Source organism: Mus caroli, unplaced genomic scaffold (assembly GCF_978045245.1).
Source record: "Mus caroli unplaced genomic scaffold, Mus_caroli_1 scaffold_17, whole genome shotgun sequence".
In the NCBI taxonomy this organism is placed as follows: domain Eukaryota; kingdom Metazoa; phylum Chordata; class Mammalia; order Rodentia; family Muridae; genus Mus; species Mus caroli.
Genome location: NW_028227272.1, coordinates 40,576,154 through 40,594,003, shown reverse-complemented (window position 1 = coordinate 40,594,003; position 17,850 = coordinate 40,576,154). Strand labels below are relative to the sequence as shown.

Sequence of the window (17,850 nt, the reverse complement as noted above, 5' to 3'; positions counted from 1 at the left end):
TCAGCTAATGGAATGGCAGAAACTCAGTTTACACAGTTTGGAATGAAATGAAGGTAAACGCTCAGCTCCTCGTAGCACTCGGAAGAGAAAGAACTCGGGTGTTCTGGAGGCAGCCACAGCTCCTGGTTACAGTACAGATGCCCTATTTACTACTTAATTGATATATAATTTATCAGAAAATGAATTATCCAGGCCATAGGATAGTAACTATCGTGCTTGTTACCCCTCTTTCCATTTTGGCCGCATTTCTCCTGCAAATTAGTGTGACCCCAAAATGTTTTCAGGATTGTCCAACTTGTCCTAAATTCCATAAATAACTCTTTCAGAGGATGCTGTTTTTTGCCATGTCTCTATTACGGTTCTTCACAGATGGACCATTTTTGTCCTTGCAAGGTCTAAGAATAACTCTTTCAGTTATCAAGACATACCAAAATCCAGTTCAGCTGCCCCTGTGGGATCCCAGTTAGTTTGGACACATCTGCTGAGATACACGCATCGGAATCCAAATGAAGTCTTTGTTTGATTATACATTTTGAACATTTATAGAGGTTTTCTGGGGCCAAAATGTTTTTCATTTTTCTGGCACACCAAACAAAGATCTTCAGTTACAAACATTGCTTTCTGAGCACCTCCAACAGAAACCCAATCTTTCCATGTGAACAGGTGCCTCAGGAAGTTTTTGGAAGGTTTTATACTGAATCAGCTTTCCGACTGGAAACTTTCTGAACACGCAGTCAGATTTGCCAGAGAGGCCTTCAAACTCCTTGAGCAGTCAGTTCTCACTCACACAGACATACATTCACACTTAGAGACAGCCCAAGTACAGCAAGTCAGAGCTCTGGAAGACTGAAGTTTCTTTCTTAAAGGTTAAATACCATATGCAACCAAACTGAGCAAAAGGGAATGCATGACGGGGAACAATGAACAAATAGCAGGAGGGGCCTCACTGAGCATGCCCCGCTGGAGGCTGTGCTGGGCCTTAAGCCACCACATATCTTTCCAGGGCAGTTTTTATGTCTCCTGATTTCCACTGCACACCCAAGCCCTTGCATTTCCAAACATTTTGCCATAATGTATTGCAAATAATTCTGTTTACTCAGAAACCTGTTCAGTTATTTTGAGACATGCCCTTCCTAACACAAATGGGTCAACCAGAGTAATGTGTAGTGGGAGGAAAAACTATGTCTGCTGCGTGAGGGGTTCTTTTGCAAAGCCCACCTTTTACCTGAACTCTTTACAAATGCCTGCCCCCTCATCCCCCCCAGTTTGAAAACAGATGCCAGTCATTAGAAAATAAACCAACCTTTAATTTCTGAAGCCTAAAGAGTTAGGAAATCACTCCTCCACTGGCCAAGCCTGGAATTCATGGGGGGGGGAAAAATCTGCTTTCAAGTTGTTCTTACGGCCCAGGAGCAGATGCTCCACGGTGGCCAGAAACCTTTGTCTCCCCCACTTAGCAGATTCCTGGCCCTCTATCAGGACTCAGAGGTTTATTTGCAGGGATGAATCATTTCCTTCAGAGTCTCCCTTACCCTATTTACATGCATGCAGATTCCTTCCATTTTGTTTTCCCCCTACAGCGTTACTAAGGAATTAATTATCTAGAGGAACAGGAACATACAGTAAGTACATCTGAGATCCACGATGGGACACAGTATGTCATCTATTAGGCCTGGCTAAGACCAGCAGCTGATGCTAAATGGGAAGGAACATGCACCAAATGTTTTTTAATCACAAAGTTAGTAATTAATTGCTCTTTAAAATACATTTTATGCTTCTTTCTGTCTGTGTACATGAAATGCACATTTATTACATGCCAAAAATTACAACATTATGGTCTAAATGTGACTGGCACGGAAGTCCGGAAACCAGAGTTAATGTCCCCACAGCAACTTTAATCCTGTCTGTGTGCACATGTAGAGCATGTAGGATAATACATAGAGATGGTTTGGGGAGGGTGCTAAAGGCTCATGTCCTCAACTGTGGTTACTGAAGAGACACAAAGGATAAAGGCTGCTCCTCTCCACATATGTCCTCATGCCAGTGTTGTGTAAGCACGGGCTAGGATGCTGCACTCACTCAAGGGGACAGTTTCTGTTGCTGTGGGAACCTGAACTTTGCATTTCCTGACTTGGGGGTAATTAAAATGTCAGCCTTAATGTGGCATTAATGGAGTTTGCCATAAAAATCCTCTTTGTTTTGTTCTCTCAGAAATTGCTTAAAAGTTCAAAATGATCCAAGTGTACTAAAAATTTAATCACAGGGCCTTGGATGAGTGAAGGGAAAAGGGGGGGGGGAGAGAGAGAGACAGAGACAGAGACAGAGGAAGGGAGGGAGAGAGAGAGGGAGGGAAGGACAGAGGGAGGGAGGGAGGGACGGAGAGAGGGAGAGGGAGAGGAGAGGGAGAGGGAGAGGGAGAGGGAGAGGGAGAGGGAGAGGGAGAGGGAGAGGGAGAGGGAGAGGGAGAGGGAGAGGGAGAGGGAGAGGGAGAGGGAGAGGGAGAGGGAGAGGGAGAGGGAGAGGGAGAGGGAGAGAGAGAGGGAGAGAAGGCAGGAGATAGGAAAGGAAGAGCCCACGGTCTCCTCGACAGCAGGCAGCCCCATCAGCACCATGCTACCTACACAGCTAAACTTAAACCCACCCACACAACAGTTTGCTACTGTGTAAAGGTTAAATTAAAAATAAATAAAAACTGTTAATGTGTAAATGCATCTTGGCAAGGACAGAAAAACCAGACAGTCTGACGAGTCCAGCACAAAAACACTGGAAGGTAAGTGACCACGGATGTCAGCTTCCGGCTTCCGATGACAGAAACTAATGCAGATCTACAGCAGGAGCATCGAGGACCACTAAAGGGAGAAGCCCTTCCTCCTACCATGGGAGCCCTCATGGGGCATGGGGGGACACAAGTGGAAGGAATATGCAAGTGAAAGTTGTGGTTGCGTCTGTCACATGAGCATGACTGTGATGTGCTACACGCGAGAGTTGTCAGGACAGGCTTCGTCTGCTCTCCTGACTGCTTAGTCCTGCTTAAGTCCTTGAAGGGAGAGCTTGGCTCCACTCAGCCCGTTAGGTGGGTTAAGTGCTCTGTCAAACACCTAGGGCTCTTGCACTCTTTCCATCCCCAAATTCACCGTAATGCCTTCTATTATTGCCATCTGAATTTGCTTGCCATTACGCTCTCAGAAATGGTGGAGAGGTGACAAGCCCCACAGAGATGGCAGAATATTGCTGAGAGGAAATTGTGTTGGGAAGTGCACCGCCAAACAGCATGCATTTCTGTGGCAAGATAATAGCAGCATCTCAATAAAGCTACTTCTGCTTTTGAACATCACTAGCTCTTTGGGCAAGGAGGAAGTGCCCAGCACAGTGGAGTACACTGCCAACTGATCATTAAGACCATTTAAGCTGCTGGACTGACCATCTTTACTTTGGTGCATGCAGAAGCCACGTGGCTTGCCACCTTTCCTAGTTACAGCAGAGGTCACTTCTCGTCTGTGGGCAAGATTTGTCAGGTGACCACATCACCATGACCAGTAGCCACTCATGTCCAAGGTGCCCGTGGATAGCCAGGAATGCCATTTTTTGTGCGCTGAACCATGAGTTCTGCATGCTCAGAAGAGCAAATTTAAAAACACTCATTGGCATCTACACGGGTGCACTGCAGGCAAGGCCTTCCTAGTTAGGTGTCAGGTTTCTCAGTTGTCTCATCTGTAAATTGGGAGGAACCATGCTGATGGACTGGAAGTGGGCATTAAGTCATGACTAAGAATAATTTTGCTAAGCACACAACAAAACAAAAAGGTGCTGTGGAAATTCAAGCGCTTGTGAAAGCTTAGAACGCCACATACTGGTAGAACGTTCCTCAAGTTAAAGGGACTAACAAGTCAAGGGCACTATTTTTAAATGCCCCAAATCTGTTCATTCTAAATAGGAACTGAATATTTTACCTTAAAGAAATTAGGCTTTTAAATTAATCTATGGTAAGAATGACATTTGAAAGTAAAAGAAAAAAAATCTTCTTGAATGCAAGAAGAGCATCCAAAAAATGTAACAGCTTAAAATAAACTCCTTTCCTGTCTTCTCTCAGGCAACCTCCAAATGGACAGATTTCTGTGAATCTTTCCTAAAAACAATTTTCCCCTCAGTGTAGGCTCAAATCAGGACAAACTACAATCCAAACACGTTTGGAGAGAACTATAACCAATTTCAACAACAGGTTGGTGCAGAGACTTACACATCTTAATGGCAAAATCAAAGTGACTTTCTAGACAGCTGGAGATTAGGTGTCTCCTCCTGGTTGGGTCTCTTTCCAACTGCATTCAGACACCCCATTAAGCTCTGCTCTTCTGGCTTCCAAGGGGTCTGCAGTGACAGCATTGTCCTGCTGTTCCTTCTACATATGCTAGGCTAGTAGGGCACGTAAGGCCTAGCCGGAGGATGCTTGCTGTACAGTACATGAAGCATTGTGCTTTTCCACTCGGAAAGACATTCATTTGGTTTGTAGCAGCTTTCTGGGCTACGGCCATCCTAGGCAGTCTTCCCCATAGGTATGGCAGAAAGCCAGGCCAGGAAGGTGTACACACTGAGGCTCCAGGCCTTTCACCAGCTCCAAAGGCCACTTTTCTGGAAGGCAGGGGCAGTGTAGTGTGCACATGTCTATGGGCATCGTGCCAGGCTATTTTCAACTTCTTCCTGTAATTACTGTTAGGCTGGAGACTTCCAGGCAAGAAAGATGACTAGGTGACTACCAAGATGCTCCAGGGACCAAGTCCCTGCTTCTGCCCCCTGTATCTAAACAGAAGCGGTAAGTCTGATGGTACAGATCACTTGGCCTTAGAAACTTGGATCTCACTTTGTTCCCATTCTCTAGTGACAGTTGAGTGTGGCTACAGCCCAGCCCCTGCCCCAGCTCAAACCCCCTATCTAGAGGCTAAGATGGCAAAGTGAGTGGGGGAGGGGTCTCCTAGAGCCACTCACCTTTGTCCTACTTGCAGAATTTTATATTTCTTCTGCCAGAAAATAATAGCAAGAGATTTGGAATCTCATTTCCTAATGGAGATTTCTTTTTTTTCCTTTTACCTTTCCTTTCCTCTTTCCTTTCCTTTTTTAAAAATTTTGTCTGTGAGGAGCAGGATGAATGGAGTCCTTTTTGGTAATGAAGCTTTCCTGGTCTATTTAACTCACTCCCCTCTCTGCCTGTTACCAGCCATCCTGTGGAGAGAGCAGTTCCCAGAGCTGTTGGGCATCTTAGCTAACAGGAATGCTGTGTCGGTTGGTATTGTCAACATGTGCTCCTCTCTCAAGTGCCGGGTTACACTTCAGACACGAAAAACAGCCTCCTCACGTGATCTATCAACTTCCTTAAAATAGAATTTAAGAAGTGACTTCTAGATTAGTGAGAAGATGGCAAAAATAAACAGCAAAGAAGTGATTTCAATAGTGACGACTTGCATTAAGTGCCCATTTCCAAATTTAGCCCGTAGGCAGTTTTTTTTAATTAAAAAATATTTTTAACCTGCATTCTTATTGGCTATGCGAAGTCTGGGTGGCTTTTGAATTCTTGGAAGCCATTCTTTTTTCTTCTGTAAATGTATGCCATCCTTTAACCACTTCAAAATAAATTAAGAACTGGAAAGACCGAAATTCAGCCAAGCTACATGAGACTCCAATAACTAATGCAAAGCTGACTTGGGTTATGTAATTTGGAGATGGCTGTCTCCTTGTGTCTCACTGGCCTTCTGAGGTCCATATTTGGTTATTCCACTTAGTAACGGTTGGTCGAAGTGCTGTTACCGAGAGCAAGAACACCAGGAAGTGGCATATTACTTCTTTTCTTGACTTAATGTGTCGAAAGAGAATAGGGTCACATGCAATTAATCACCAATCGGAGGCCAAGTGGCTGGTTACCTGGCTTTAAAATATTCTCTGGCTTTGAAAATATATAGATGCTGGTTGGATCAAAATGGTGGGTGGCATGCTACTTTTGGCTACTTTGGAAGACCAAATGGAAACAGCTTGCTCTGAATGCAAAACAGCCAGAACCCTGGGGTGGGGTGGGGGGGTGGGGGGAAGCATGGCGCCAAGCTTAGGGAAGACACCATCACCTCACTGCGGTACTCACAATCAGATGACCCGGTGTGAGCGTGAGAGTTTGTCAGTGAATGTGTCGAGTGGATGAGGGCTGGGGCTGGAGACAAAACAGCTTCAAAGTTCAGGCAGGGAAGGGCCGGCTTGGCGCTGGATCCGCCCGGCTGAGTAATCTCATTCTCCTCAGATGCCTTCTGGTTTTCAGCTGTCTTGGGTTTCTTCCTGAGAATAAACAAAGGGCCCTTTGAAGGAACTGACTGCATATTTGGGAAAAGGCATTTTTAGAATCTGTTAAAGATAACTTGATTTTTTTTTTTCTGAAGGGGGATGGGAGGGAGTCCAGTATGTCCCTTGTTTTAAAACAAGCTGATTCTTGTTTTTTTCCCTCCAGTAATGGCCTAACTGGGAACACACGAAAGCATATGGGCCAAGCAAACAGCACCACATTTGGACTCTGTTGGCTGTATAAAAAGACCCTGTCCCAGAACTTTAGACAGCTTGAGCTACGTATGGCTGACATTATCCAAGCAAGCATCCTTTCCCCCCTTAAAGAGTTTTAACATGGTCTGGAAAAATACTAGTGGAGGTTTACCGTTCTAGCATTTGTCAGGACGCTTAGAGACAGGACCCGTGGAGTAATGGGAAGAGCACTGGACTGGGAGTCAGGAGACTTGAGCTATGGAACTAGCTGTGCCTGCAACTTGCTGTGTGGCTTTGGGCACCTCACTTCACCTCTCTGGGCTTCAGTTTCCTCATCTGCAAAATAAAGGGCTTGGATTAGAAGGCCCTACACGCTCCTTCTAGCTTTAAATCTGTTACTATTAGTTTTATGTGAAATCAACACAGAATTTCAAATCCCAGCCTCCATCTGCAGGCTGTCCAGAGGAAGGGGTAGAGGCAGAGGTGACTGTAAAGTAGGAAGTGAAAAATGATTAAGATGGTGTAGGTTCTAGGAGGCAAAGATGAATGGTGTCTCACACATACCCTTCCCTCTCTCTCTCTCCGTCCCAGCCTTAAGATTCTCCGTGCTCTTTGGTTTAGTATAGGCTCCCAGAGTTTAGGAGCATGACTGGTATTTATGTGCCTTCTGAGAAAGAGATTGCTGATAGGGAGTAGAAAGGTGGTGGTGTGATTTAGTCAGGAACAGAATGTGAAATAGTTCAGCTCTCAGTCAGCCCAGGATCCTTTTCCCTGTGACAATCAATGGTAACTAGCAAATCGGCATTTATGTAGCACATGGACACCAGACACCCCAAAAGGGATGAGGTCCTCCTTGAACACGTCCCCAGTTTCTGTGGCTTTGTGTCTTTTTCTATCACTATACTACCATAGAGTATGGGTTTCTTTTTTTCCCTTTTTGGATAGATTATGTGTGGTACATAATCTGTTGTAAATTGCTGTGTTTCCATGTTCTCCTTGTTTCTATGAGCATGGCTTTGGACTTGTATACAGAATATTTCATATTGAAATGTGTTGTACTGGGTAGTCAAATCTGCCCTCGCAGAATATGGTGTTATGATTAGTATGCTGTGTTTTTAGTCCAACAGGTTGTGAAATCAAATCTGTTTCTTCAGAGGGCATGAGGCAGAGACAGCGTGGTAAAGATTAGGATGGAGTTGGGGGCTTTCAGATATATTTCTCAGTGTGGAGGAAGCCAACATAACAGAAACAAGCTGAAGTGCCTTATCCATTGCTGAATGGGGGGCTGGGGCTAACCCTCAAATCCTGTGCCTATCAGGACCCCAAAGGATCTGCTCTTCTGGTTTTTCAGATTCAGAAAGAATTCAAAATCAAAGTCTCCACTGTCTAACTGCCCCCTCCCACTGTCTGTTTCTCCTGGGAGAAGCAGTGCTTCCTCTGAGGTGTCTGTTTCTGGTACTGGGGCCTTCCATCGGCTGGAAGCCCCTTGCTAACTTTTCTCTTGCCCCGTGGCCAGCTTGCCCTGTGGTCCTCACCAGCCTGCTCCCTCTCCAGACGGCAGCCTCAATGCTTTCCCTACTGAGCTGCTGCCCCTGACTTGCTCTCTGTCCTCCAAGACCCTAGCTCTGCTGCTTTGCAGTCACTAGATCCCGCAGCACCGTGGTAGCCTGGAATCTGAGGACAGTTCCTTATCTGCCCTACCTTATCTCATGGGCCCTGTGTATTGGCTGCCTTGGTGTGCGTTTATCATTCGCAGGGGTCTGGAATGTACACTCTTGGCTCTTTACCTTTACTCATTACTGCCCTTGCTTTGAACTGCCTTTTCTCATCTCTGCCTATGAAATGAGAAGAACCTTCCTTCACACTTATTAAATGCCGTCTCCATGCTAGACTGCTGCGACTCCCCTCTTTCAGACAGGATGGCTCCTCTGGGCAGCACTCCGAGATCCCTCAGTGGTTGCAGGATTCCTGCCTTACTCCCTAACAGTTCCGTGCTACTGGCTCTCGGAGAGAATGGGCTTTCTGTGGAAGGGGCGTGTCTTAGCAGTTGTCCCATTTCTGGAGTTCATCCCTTTCTTTACTCCGCCTTTCTGCTCCCCTCCCCCACTCCCCCATCCACACACTCCGTACAGAGACTAAGTGGCTGTGATGTGCCACAGAGGCTGAGCAATCTGGGTCCTGTCCTCCTGGGGTTACTGCCTTTTCCATAATTCCATACTGTGAACCATATACACAGCAGCCACTTACGAACTGTTTGCTGACGGAATTAAATAGAGCTGAAATTTAAATATACTTGGAGACCAGTCCCAGTTTGAATCTCAATTAAGCTTCCTCGTTTTATGCGGCAAGGGAGTCAACCTGGATCTGTTGCTTTTTCATTGATTACAAGAATGGCTGGTCCTTGTAATTCATCTAAATATAGGGACAAAACACCAATGGCCATCTTTATGTAGCAGAAAAGAAAATGGTCTCTATGCTTACAGACAAGGCCTCAGCTAGCTTTCGCCATGTGGTTCATGGAATTAAGAGCACGTTCTTGCACCAGTGTACTGCCAAGCCACCCATGGGGTCTAACCCTGGAGAAATTGTATTCTGTGCCCCACCTTATGTCCAGGACCACCTTTGGTGGCTGCCCATGGCCCAGAGACGTTGTAGCCACCTCAGCAAGTAGAACACATTCAAACCCAACCTGCCTGGCCCCTTCCCTTCCTTGCTTCCTGCCAGTTCACTTCTCCTCTTACCACGGCAGTGCTCCAATGTCACAGACCAGAGCACTGCACACTGTCCGTTGGAGCACTTCCTCTCCCATCCCAACCTCTTTTATAATTCTCTGGGATTCCTTTTTCTGAAGCCAAGAAGCGTTAACACAAAACAGCAGTCTGTCTGACATGCACAGGTGCTGTTCTATGACCCATTTTTTTTCAGTTTGTGGTTTATTAAGGAGGAAAGAGCAAACTCTCTTGTAATTAACTGAAAATGCCTTCTTTGGTTGCATAAAAGGGATTGTATAAACATGGCACATCTGAGGACATGTCTGTACAAGTCTAAGTAGCTTGCACTATCCCCTAGCGCCTGTAGAGGGCAGCAGCACACTGGCTGACTCCAGGCAGTATTTCAGAGCCTAAACTACCAGAACCTTCCTCCTGGTCACCATGCCAAAGGCTGGTGTGCCAAGCTCTCTCTGGCCTGGCCTCTCAGTCTCTTTCAAGTTTGTTCTCCCCCCGCCTGCTGTACATATTCATTCTCTCTCTCTCTCTCTCTCTCTCTCTCTCTCTCTCTCTCTCTCTCAAAACTATACACTCTGATGAGGTTGCCCCTCGACCGGAAAATGAAAACTTCTACGTAGAAGTCAAAGAAGCCAACAACAACAAAGAAAAAACCCGGGGGAGAGGAGAAAGTGGGCCGTGAGGGAGAGAGACTTCAGAACAAGAAAAGGGCAGATGTTTCGCAAATATATGCAAAGCAAAACTGGGTGTACCCTGAACACTTCTACAGAAAAACAGGCCAATCATTGTGCACTTCCTCCCGCCACACTGGTGCAGCTCTGCATAGAGAGAGAGAGAGAGAGAGAGAGAGAGAGAGAGAGAGAGAGAGAGAGAGAGAGAGAAGTGTGGCCGTAGGCACCCGCCTTTCAACGGTCAGTTCTGACATTCTGACTGAACATGTCCCAATTGTCCAAAGAGAACAAAAACATTTTCATCTCCCCACTGTGAACATTTTTGTTATGAGAAAAAGGCTGCTTTAAGAACTAGGAAGGCATTTAAGGTGAAGGGCAGCTGAGCTGGCCGGCAGAACCTTCTGGTCTTTAACTCTCCCTGCGCTGGCCCCGACAGTAAGTTGAGGGCTGAAACATAGCAGTGAGTGAGGCTGTGGAGGCTGCTGGCTCTTCCCAAACTATACCATATTGTTTGTGCAGAGAAATATGCATTAAAACATATGGATGCGCTGTTAGGTATTAAGCCTGTTAAATACACGGGAACGAGGCAGATCGGTGGTGTTGGATGTATACAGTTCACACTCCTTCGCACATATTGCACACATACAGTGGCAGAAGTGCTTTCTGCAACATATGGAAAAATAAATATTTTATCCATGCGAGCTCTTATCAGTCTCCAGGGTCTGTTGAGAGGCGAGTGCTCTCTCCCATCTTTCTCCCTCTCTCCTCCAATTCTCTCCTTCCACTGGGCTCCCACCCTCTGCTGCAGATTATGCTTTCCACTAATCAGCCTGGCTGGAGAGGAAAGAATTAGTCAGAACCTCCCTTTGATAAATAATTACGCAGTCGCGGGATCATGATAATTGAGATCAGTGATGCCTTTCTTGGCTTTTCTGGAGTCGGAACCATTTCCCCACTTACTCTGCTGTTTAACTGTAGAGTGTTGGAGGACAGAGAGGGACAAAGGAAAAAGCCACTCCTACCTAGGGAGGGGATTAGGAAAACTGAGCTCCACTAGCTAGCAGCCTTGTGCCCAAGGCAGGTTATTTTGCATCTTTGAGGCCTTATCTTCCCTATCTGTAAAATGGGAACAGCAATGCCTTTCAGCTATGGGCTGTGATTAAGAATAAAGGAGATGAGCCAGGTTGTGTTTAGCACAGTGCTGGTCCAGAACCAAGTGCTGGAGAATGGGGCTTTCTGAAAAATATTAGTCCTGTGGTGTTCATGTTAGCTATATAAGTGAGACACCTTCATCTTAGTAGTATTGTGGATATCTGAGTCAGGGGCTAACTGACATCAATGGAGAAGGAATGTTAACTGCCCCCTTCTGTTCACATGCATGTCATTGCTGTAGCTGTGTGGAGCTAAGGGTCAAGCAAGCTGCGGAGGGCCAAGAGCCTGAACAACAACACTGTGGCTATTCATGGACACCACCTACGGGACTCTGGGTTATTGCGCCTTCTTACCATTCAGCCTTTCAAGACATGGCCCAGTATTCTCACATTAGTTTAAAATGTTTTCATGATTAAAGCATTTTATTATTTCAATCTCTCCACCCCCCCCCCCTCCCTTTCTTCTTGGCAGGGCTGATTTGAAATATTTTTTCAGTGTCTTTCCTCCCTCACAATAGTCAGGATCCTGGCAGGAAATAAATGGCACATATAAAGGTTTTAACTGAAGGGAGTTGAATGACCAAGGGGACCATGTCTGAGGTGTGGGTGACTATGTCTGAGGTGTGGGTGAGACTAAGGGATGCTCAATGCATGGTGAAGCACTGGACATGGGAGAGAGACAACGGAGAGTTGTTGATCTCATCTTTGAATCAGTTAAACTGGAAGGCAAGAGTGGTACCTTCTCTGAAGGAGCAGGATGGCCCTAGGGCCGGGTCTTACAGTCTGACTTGGAGAGCACGGGCACTGGAGTCCCGAGAGGTCGCTGGGTCATGCATTAGGACAGGGAATGGGAGATGGGGTGGCAAGATTCGTCAGCGTACCTACTGCTTGCCTTTCGCATTTGCATTTCCTTCACCCTGTTCCTCTCAATTATACTTTCTGGAAGGAAAAAGCAAAATAAAATCAGATCAGTCCTCTGTTAGCTTCCATGAACCTATTTTGTCTGTTTGCCATTTATAGAGCCGGCAAGCTGAGTAAGTGGGGCTTTGTTTGTGTTCTTTGCTACACTTCGCGGTGCCCAGAATAGTGACACCCACTGAGCGCTCAGTACATCTCAGTGGATTGAGTAGACATACTCATCTCTGCCGTGCCAGATCCTATATATACACCATCTCATTTAATTATCACAACAGTGAGTGTCAGCAGGCAGGCCTGCGCATGTGTACAGGTAATGTGTTCAAATCAGCACTGTTTCACCATTACCTCACAAATGGTGAGAACAGGCACAGAGCACAGGCAGCCCCAGGAAGGACACACTGCTTCAAAGTTCATGTGTTTATATCCTTCTCACCTTAGGAATTATGTCTTTTGTGGAAGGAAGCAGTTTTCTGAACAGCAGAGACTATTGGGTTGTAACTCAGTCTCTGCAGCTCAGGAGAAGACGAAATATTTTTCTGTGACAATAACATGTGACTGTGGATTGCCTTGCAATTTCTAAGAAAGATCAGACCCCGGTTCTTAGGTCTGAGTTCTCTGCAGCACAAGAATGTAGGAGCTGCAAAGAATACACACACCTTGGTGTCACTCTGTACTCTAGCAGGACTGCAGTGCTGATACAGGCTTTACTCTGTGCTGAGGGAAAATTCAGACGAGACACTATTCAGATGTGAGAAGTGTGCACTTCTTGTACTTGAGCGTAAGGATAAACTATGCAAGGAAGTTCTCTGTGTAATTACACACTGAAGAAACAATGTATGGTCTTCTCTCATGTCATCAATCCCCAGTCCTCACTGTCCTTCATTCCCCATCTTGGCTAGCCAGGCCTGTCCATCACCTACGTACCAGCTATCATCAATTACCATCCAGGAGACCAAACACATTATAGGTAAAAAGATGCAAAACAAAATTCTAGCTTCATTTCTTTGGTTTTGAGGTATGTTAGAACAACTAAAGACATAGGTAGGTACTATGGATGTAAAAGTCCTACCTGGTACCTAAGAAGATTATTAGCTTCCCATGTTTAGTGTTTTCCAGTAACAGAGACTTCAGTTAAAAAAAAAAAAGCATTATCCCATTACATGCCTCATACTGTACAGAAAAACTTGTAAATACAATTAAAATGAGATTTCATGCGTAATTATTTTGCATGCATGGCTTCTAAACAATTCAAATCTTTAGCCTTTCTTAGTATTAAAAAAGCATATATTCATCTATTAGTTTCAATATAGTTAATAAATTTTCATTATTTTCCTGTGGATGTTGAATCTCCTGCCCTATCTTATTTGTGCACTTCACTTTCCTGTGAAGGCTATATTTAAACATAAATGCCCAGTGTACAAGGAACCCAATCAGCTACACAGAGCCATGCATCCAGAGAACAGAGCAGAGCTGGCAGGATGGGCTGGAAATATGGTGGAAGGGGCCAGAGTCCCAAAGGCAAGCCTTGGCTCCTTATCCTTGCAGGGAGGCAATAGCATGGTATGCATTCCAGAGATCATGTAGGCACGGGCAAGCCAAGCTGGCTCCCAGATTTGACCAGGGTGACATGAAATGACAAATATGCATGAGACTGTAGATTAGCAAATGATGAGCTGTATACACAGGAAGAGTAGCCACAACCATCATGGGAAGAGGCAACAGGACCAAGCAGAACAGTTTTACTTCCTGCCAGTTTTGCAGAGACATAACCACAGGAGATGGGTGGGGGAGAATGCTACCCAGGTGTGCATGCAGTGAGTGCTGGTGGCTGGACTCTGCTGCGGGTATCGGGACTGGTCACTGTGCTGAACCAAAGAGATGAAGCTATGTGAAATTTTACCCACTGTTACAATCGTGTGGTTCCTTACCACCACCCACCACTACCACCACTACCACCACCGCCACCACCACCACCGCCACCACCCTATTAAACAAAGTCAATGAGTTCACTCGAGGTATAATGTACTCACAGCAGTTTCTAAATCGCTGGTGTCACTCTTCAGGTAAACCACTCCAAGGCTGGGGCCTAGTGCAGATGCTCATTGGGACAGGGGACAGAGAGTGGCTGCATCTAGCATAAACAAACAACAAAACAAACAAGGTCATTAGCTGAGTAGGACATGACTGCTGCATGCTTTGGTCGTTTATTTCTCAGTGTTGTCAGAGAGATGAGCTAAGGAACACAACTGCAGCTGGGTCCGAATCTTTGCTCCAGAAGGTGGCAAGGCAGAGAAGGGGCTTTGTCCCTACAGTGTTTCTGCTGACTCGGGGGATGGTCTGAGACATCAGAGTACCCGGGCAGTGCAGATGGAGTGGCTTTGGGAAGCAGAGAGGGGATTAGAATGGAGAGAGTGGCGGGTAGCATCATTCTGTGATGTTTTCCATGGACTGGTTGGTTGTTAGTCGACACAAATTATACCAATTTGTAGCAAATATAATGTTAACGCAATGTTTTGAGATTTGTGTTCATTGTGGGATCGACAAATCAAGCTAATTAGCATATCTATAACCCCACATATTTATGTTTTGTGTTGATAATGATTACTTTAAAAAAATATTTTAAATCCTAAGGCAGGCAAACTGTAAATCTCAGCAGCTGCCTGGAGGAAGAGAATAGAGAAAGGAAGGAGAAAAAAAAATCTTTAATCTTATTTGTCTTGTCTTGACATGACTGCTGCATGCTTTGGTCGTTTATTTCTCAGTGTTGTCAGAGAGATGAGCTAAGGAACACAACTGCAGCTGGGTCCAAATCTTTGCTCCAGAAGGTGGCAAGGCAGAGAAGGGGCTTTGTCCCTACAGTGTTTCTGCTGACTAAACTAAAAGTTTTGTTTAGACTGGAAAATGTCTAAGTGAAAATTTGCATTCTTTGAACAACATCCCTCTAGCCTACGTTAGCCACCATTTTATTCTCTGCTTTTGAGCAGTCCATTTTTTTTTGGATTCTATATAAGAGAAAGCACGCCATATTTATCTTTCTGTGCCTGGCTTATTGTACCTAACAGTTTTCTAGGCTCACTCATGCTGTACAATGACAACCTCGCCTTCTTTTTCAAGGCTGAGTAGTACTCCACAGTGCCTATGTGCATCACAGTTCTGGTATGTTTAATTCTCTTCTGTCTCTGCCTCTCTAATGCTCAGCCATTGCTTCTCCTGAAGACAGCCACTTACCTGGTTTGAATTCTTGCCTTCTCTCTAATCCCCTTCAGAAGAACGGGAGAGTCTCCCTTTCTGATCTCGTAACCCCGGGAGTACAGCCTTAGAAAGCACAGATTATGGTCTGTCTCCAGGGGCCCCCAGCTCACTGGTTCTTCCCCACCCCATTCCTGTCCTCTGGGTCCTGCTCAGGGTCCACTTTGCCCCTGAAACTTACCCAGCTTTGTGATAGGGGCAGGACACTCACTATCCTGACTATCTCCCTTTCTCCTGTCTGCTGTTCTGTCTCCTGCACTGGCTGGTTTTCCTTCTCTCCTTCCCTTGATAGATACGTTCTTTACCATTCTCACTGCAGGCTTTGTCTAGAAAACTTGTCCAGACCTCTGCAAACATGTTCTCAGAGAGTCTCCATTGCTCTCTCCAGCTCTTGCTTTCTGCAGTGCACCATACCTATACTGTGTACTCGGCCAGTGACCAGTGCACTCACCATCTGTTCGCCCAGTGTGCACACTGTGTCTAGTAGACCCTTGGGAAAGATGAGCAAATCAGGGTCTCTAATGCTGCGGAACATGCTATGCCATTGAATAGTAACAGACTCTTTTAAATTAGAAAGTAAAGATAGGCCTTGTTCTCTTTCCTCAGAACATGTTGCTTTCCTAGAGTTTTCATTTCCTCACTCTTGCTGCCATTCCTACTCTGGGCCTTGTCTGTAGCTGAGCAGTTATAGTGGTGTCTAGCCTGATGTTTTTGCCTTCCCATATGGAATCAGCCACCAACCCTGTAGTTCTTCCTCTGGCCAGCTTTCTTGAATCTATTGGGTCTACCACCTGCTCCCAGAACATCTGAGTCCATCTTCTGACTGCCTCTATTCTTGTAGTTTCTCTCCACTTTAACAACATTAAACCTTTCTACTATTGTTACGTTATTGTTCTAAAACGTCAGCCTCAGTGTAACACTCCTTTGAGCAACAACTCCTTGTGGACTGTTGTAAGCTAGCCCCGATCCAATTTTTGATTCTTCTCGCTATGGTTCATTCTATACATCAGCAAAGCCCCATTCTTCCATACATGTTCACAGTACTTTCCTCTCTTTCTAGTGTCAACATATAACTTCTTTAAGAGCCACTAACGCCACCTCATTTAGGAAGCATTTCTCAAAGGGAAATAAATGCCCTTGACTCCTCAAGCACTGATTTGCAGGCTCCCTTGGCACATTTTCCCAACTCCAGTCACCACTTGTACCATTTGTCTCCCTATTTCCAGAAAGCAGAGACAAAAACCTCAAGGTGGAGGCTTCAGAAGCAACCTTTCTCTCTGACATCCCCTCTCCTCTCTCCTCTCCTCATAAGGCAAGTCACAGAAACAAGACTCTTTTCTGCAAAGTAGGAGATAGAAATTAGAACCCCCATCCCTAAAAGCAGATTGTGATGTGTAAAGATACTGTTCTATTCTTCCTGTGCCTTTCTCTGTAGGAAAAGGCTACAAAGGCTCTGACATACCTTCTTTGGAAGAGAAAATCTTAAGACCCCAGGTTAAGAAATGGTCCTGTTCATACCCAGGTAGAAGGAATGCTGTACAGAGAGGCCAGCAAGAATCTGAACAGACAGGACTTGCTGGGTTTCTGTGCTCAGTCTACTACCATTAGGTCACACTCCTTTTGACCAATCATATTTCCACACAGCTGTCCATTGTCCAGCCAGCTCAAACACTGACAGCAACCCTGTATCCTGGATCTTCATCCTGAAATCTCTAGTGTCAGGAATTGTAGTCTAATGCATCTCTTGAACTTTTCTCTTATGACTGTCTTTGGCTACAGAGGTGTTGGCTGCATCCTTTTACGGTGCACACAATCAGGAGCACACCTCTTTTTCTGCCTCCATAGTACAATGTTTTGCATAAGCAATGCCTACCATATGGATGTGTGCTCAGCTGAGGTTGGCTGAGTGGAATTCCAAAGGAATAAAGAACCTTGCTTAGAAGTCATAGAAACTGAGGATGAACTGAAAGGACTTTGAAGCTCATCTGCTCCACTGTCCTTGTGCTCAGACAGGGGATTAAGGGAGCCGACTTGCTCAAGGTCCTCTCCTTGTTAGTAACTAAGCAAGGACAACTGATAGCAAAGGTCTTGTATCTTTAAATATGTCAGTGCCTGCTGAATAGCAATAAGGCCACCAGACCACCAAGAGTAATGATCAGACTAGAGACTGGGAGGGTTTGGGTGTCTATTATGTTTCAAAAATAACAAACTTGTTTCACTTATTAGCTTCAACAGACTGAGAGAATAAATAGCACTTTATGTTTTGATATGCCTTAAGATGGGGGTGGATCATAACAGCAAAGAAGCAGCTTTTCTAACATTACCAGCAGTAACAATTGTGACAACACTGAAAAATACCGCTGCACTGATAAACCAAGACTGAAGGCTGGAATGAGGCTCCTTACGCTTGAAAAGGCCACGGCTTCAGCTATGGCTCCTCGCAGAACCAGGCTACATCAATACTGCAGTTAAATTCATCATAGCCGTTTGACAGTCTTGCTACATTAATGCTTCTTTTCCCAGCAAGCTTGCTCACTTTCTGTGTTCTGGGCGAACTTAAATTTGCACTTATTTTTCTCCTTATTTAATGATTTACTCATAGAAAAGTGTAGGTGGCTGCCCCAA

General features: G+C 45.3%; 1 protein-coding gene across 32 annotated transcripts in view; it reads right to left on the bottom strand.

The window, feature by feature from the left end:
- The window catches only part of Zbtb20 (zinc finger and BTB domain containing 20), a 765,654-nt gene that overhangs the window by 53,867 nt on the left and 693,937 nt on the right, over positions 1-17,850 (bottom strand). For 27 of the 32 annotated variants that reach the window (XM_085832267.1, XM_029470523.2, XM_085832261.1 and 24 more), the window contains 3 exons: positions 14,007-14,107; positions 11,940-11,997; positions 6,125-6,312 (listed from right to left, as the gene is read on the bottom strand). In XM_085832267.1, the coding sequence (XP_085688393.1) occupies positions 6,125-6,312; positions 11,940-11,965 (214 nt within the window). In that variant the 5' untranslated portion in view covers positions 11,966-11,997; positions 14,007-14,107. Of the gene's footprint in view, positions 1-6,124; positions 6,313-6,682; positions 6,847-11,939; positions 11,998-14,006; positions 14,108-17,850 lie in introns of all 32 variants that reach the window. The other 5 variants (XM_029470535.2, XM_085832276.1, XM_029470536.2 and 2 more) reach the window with 3 other exon arrangements.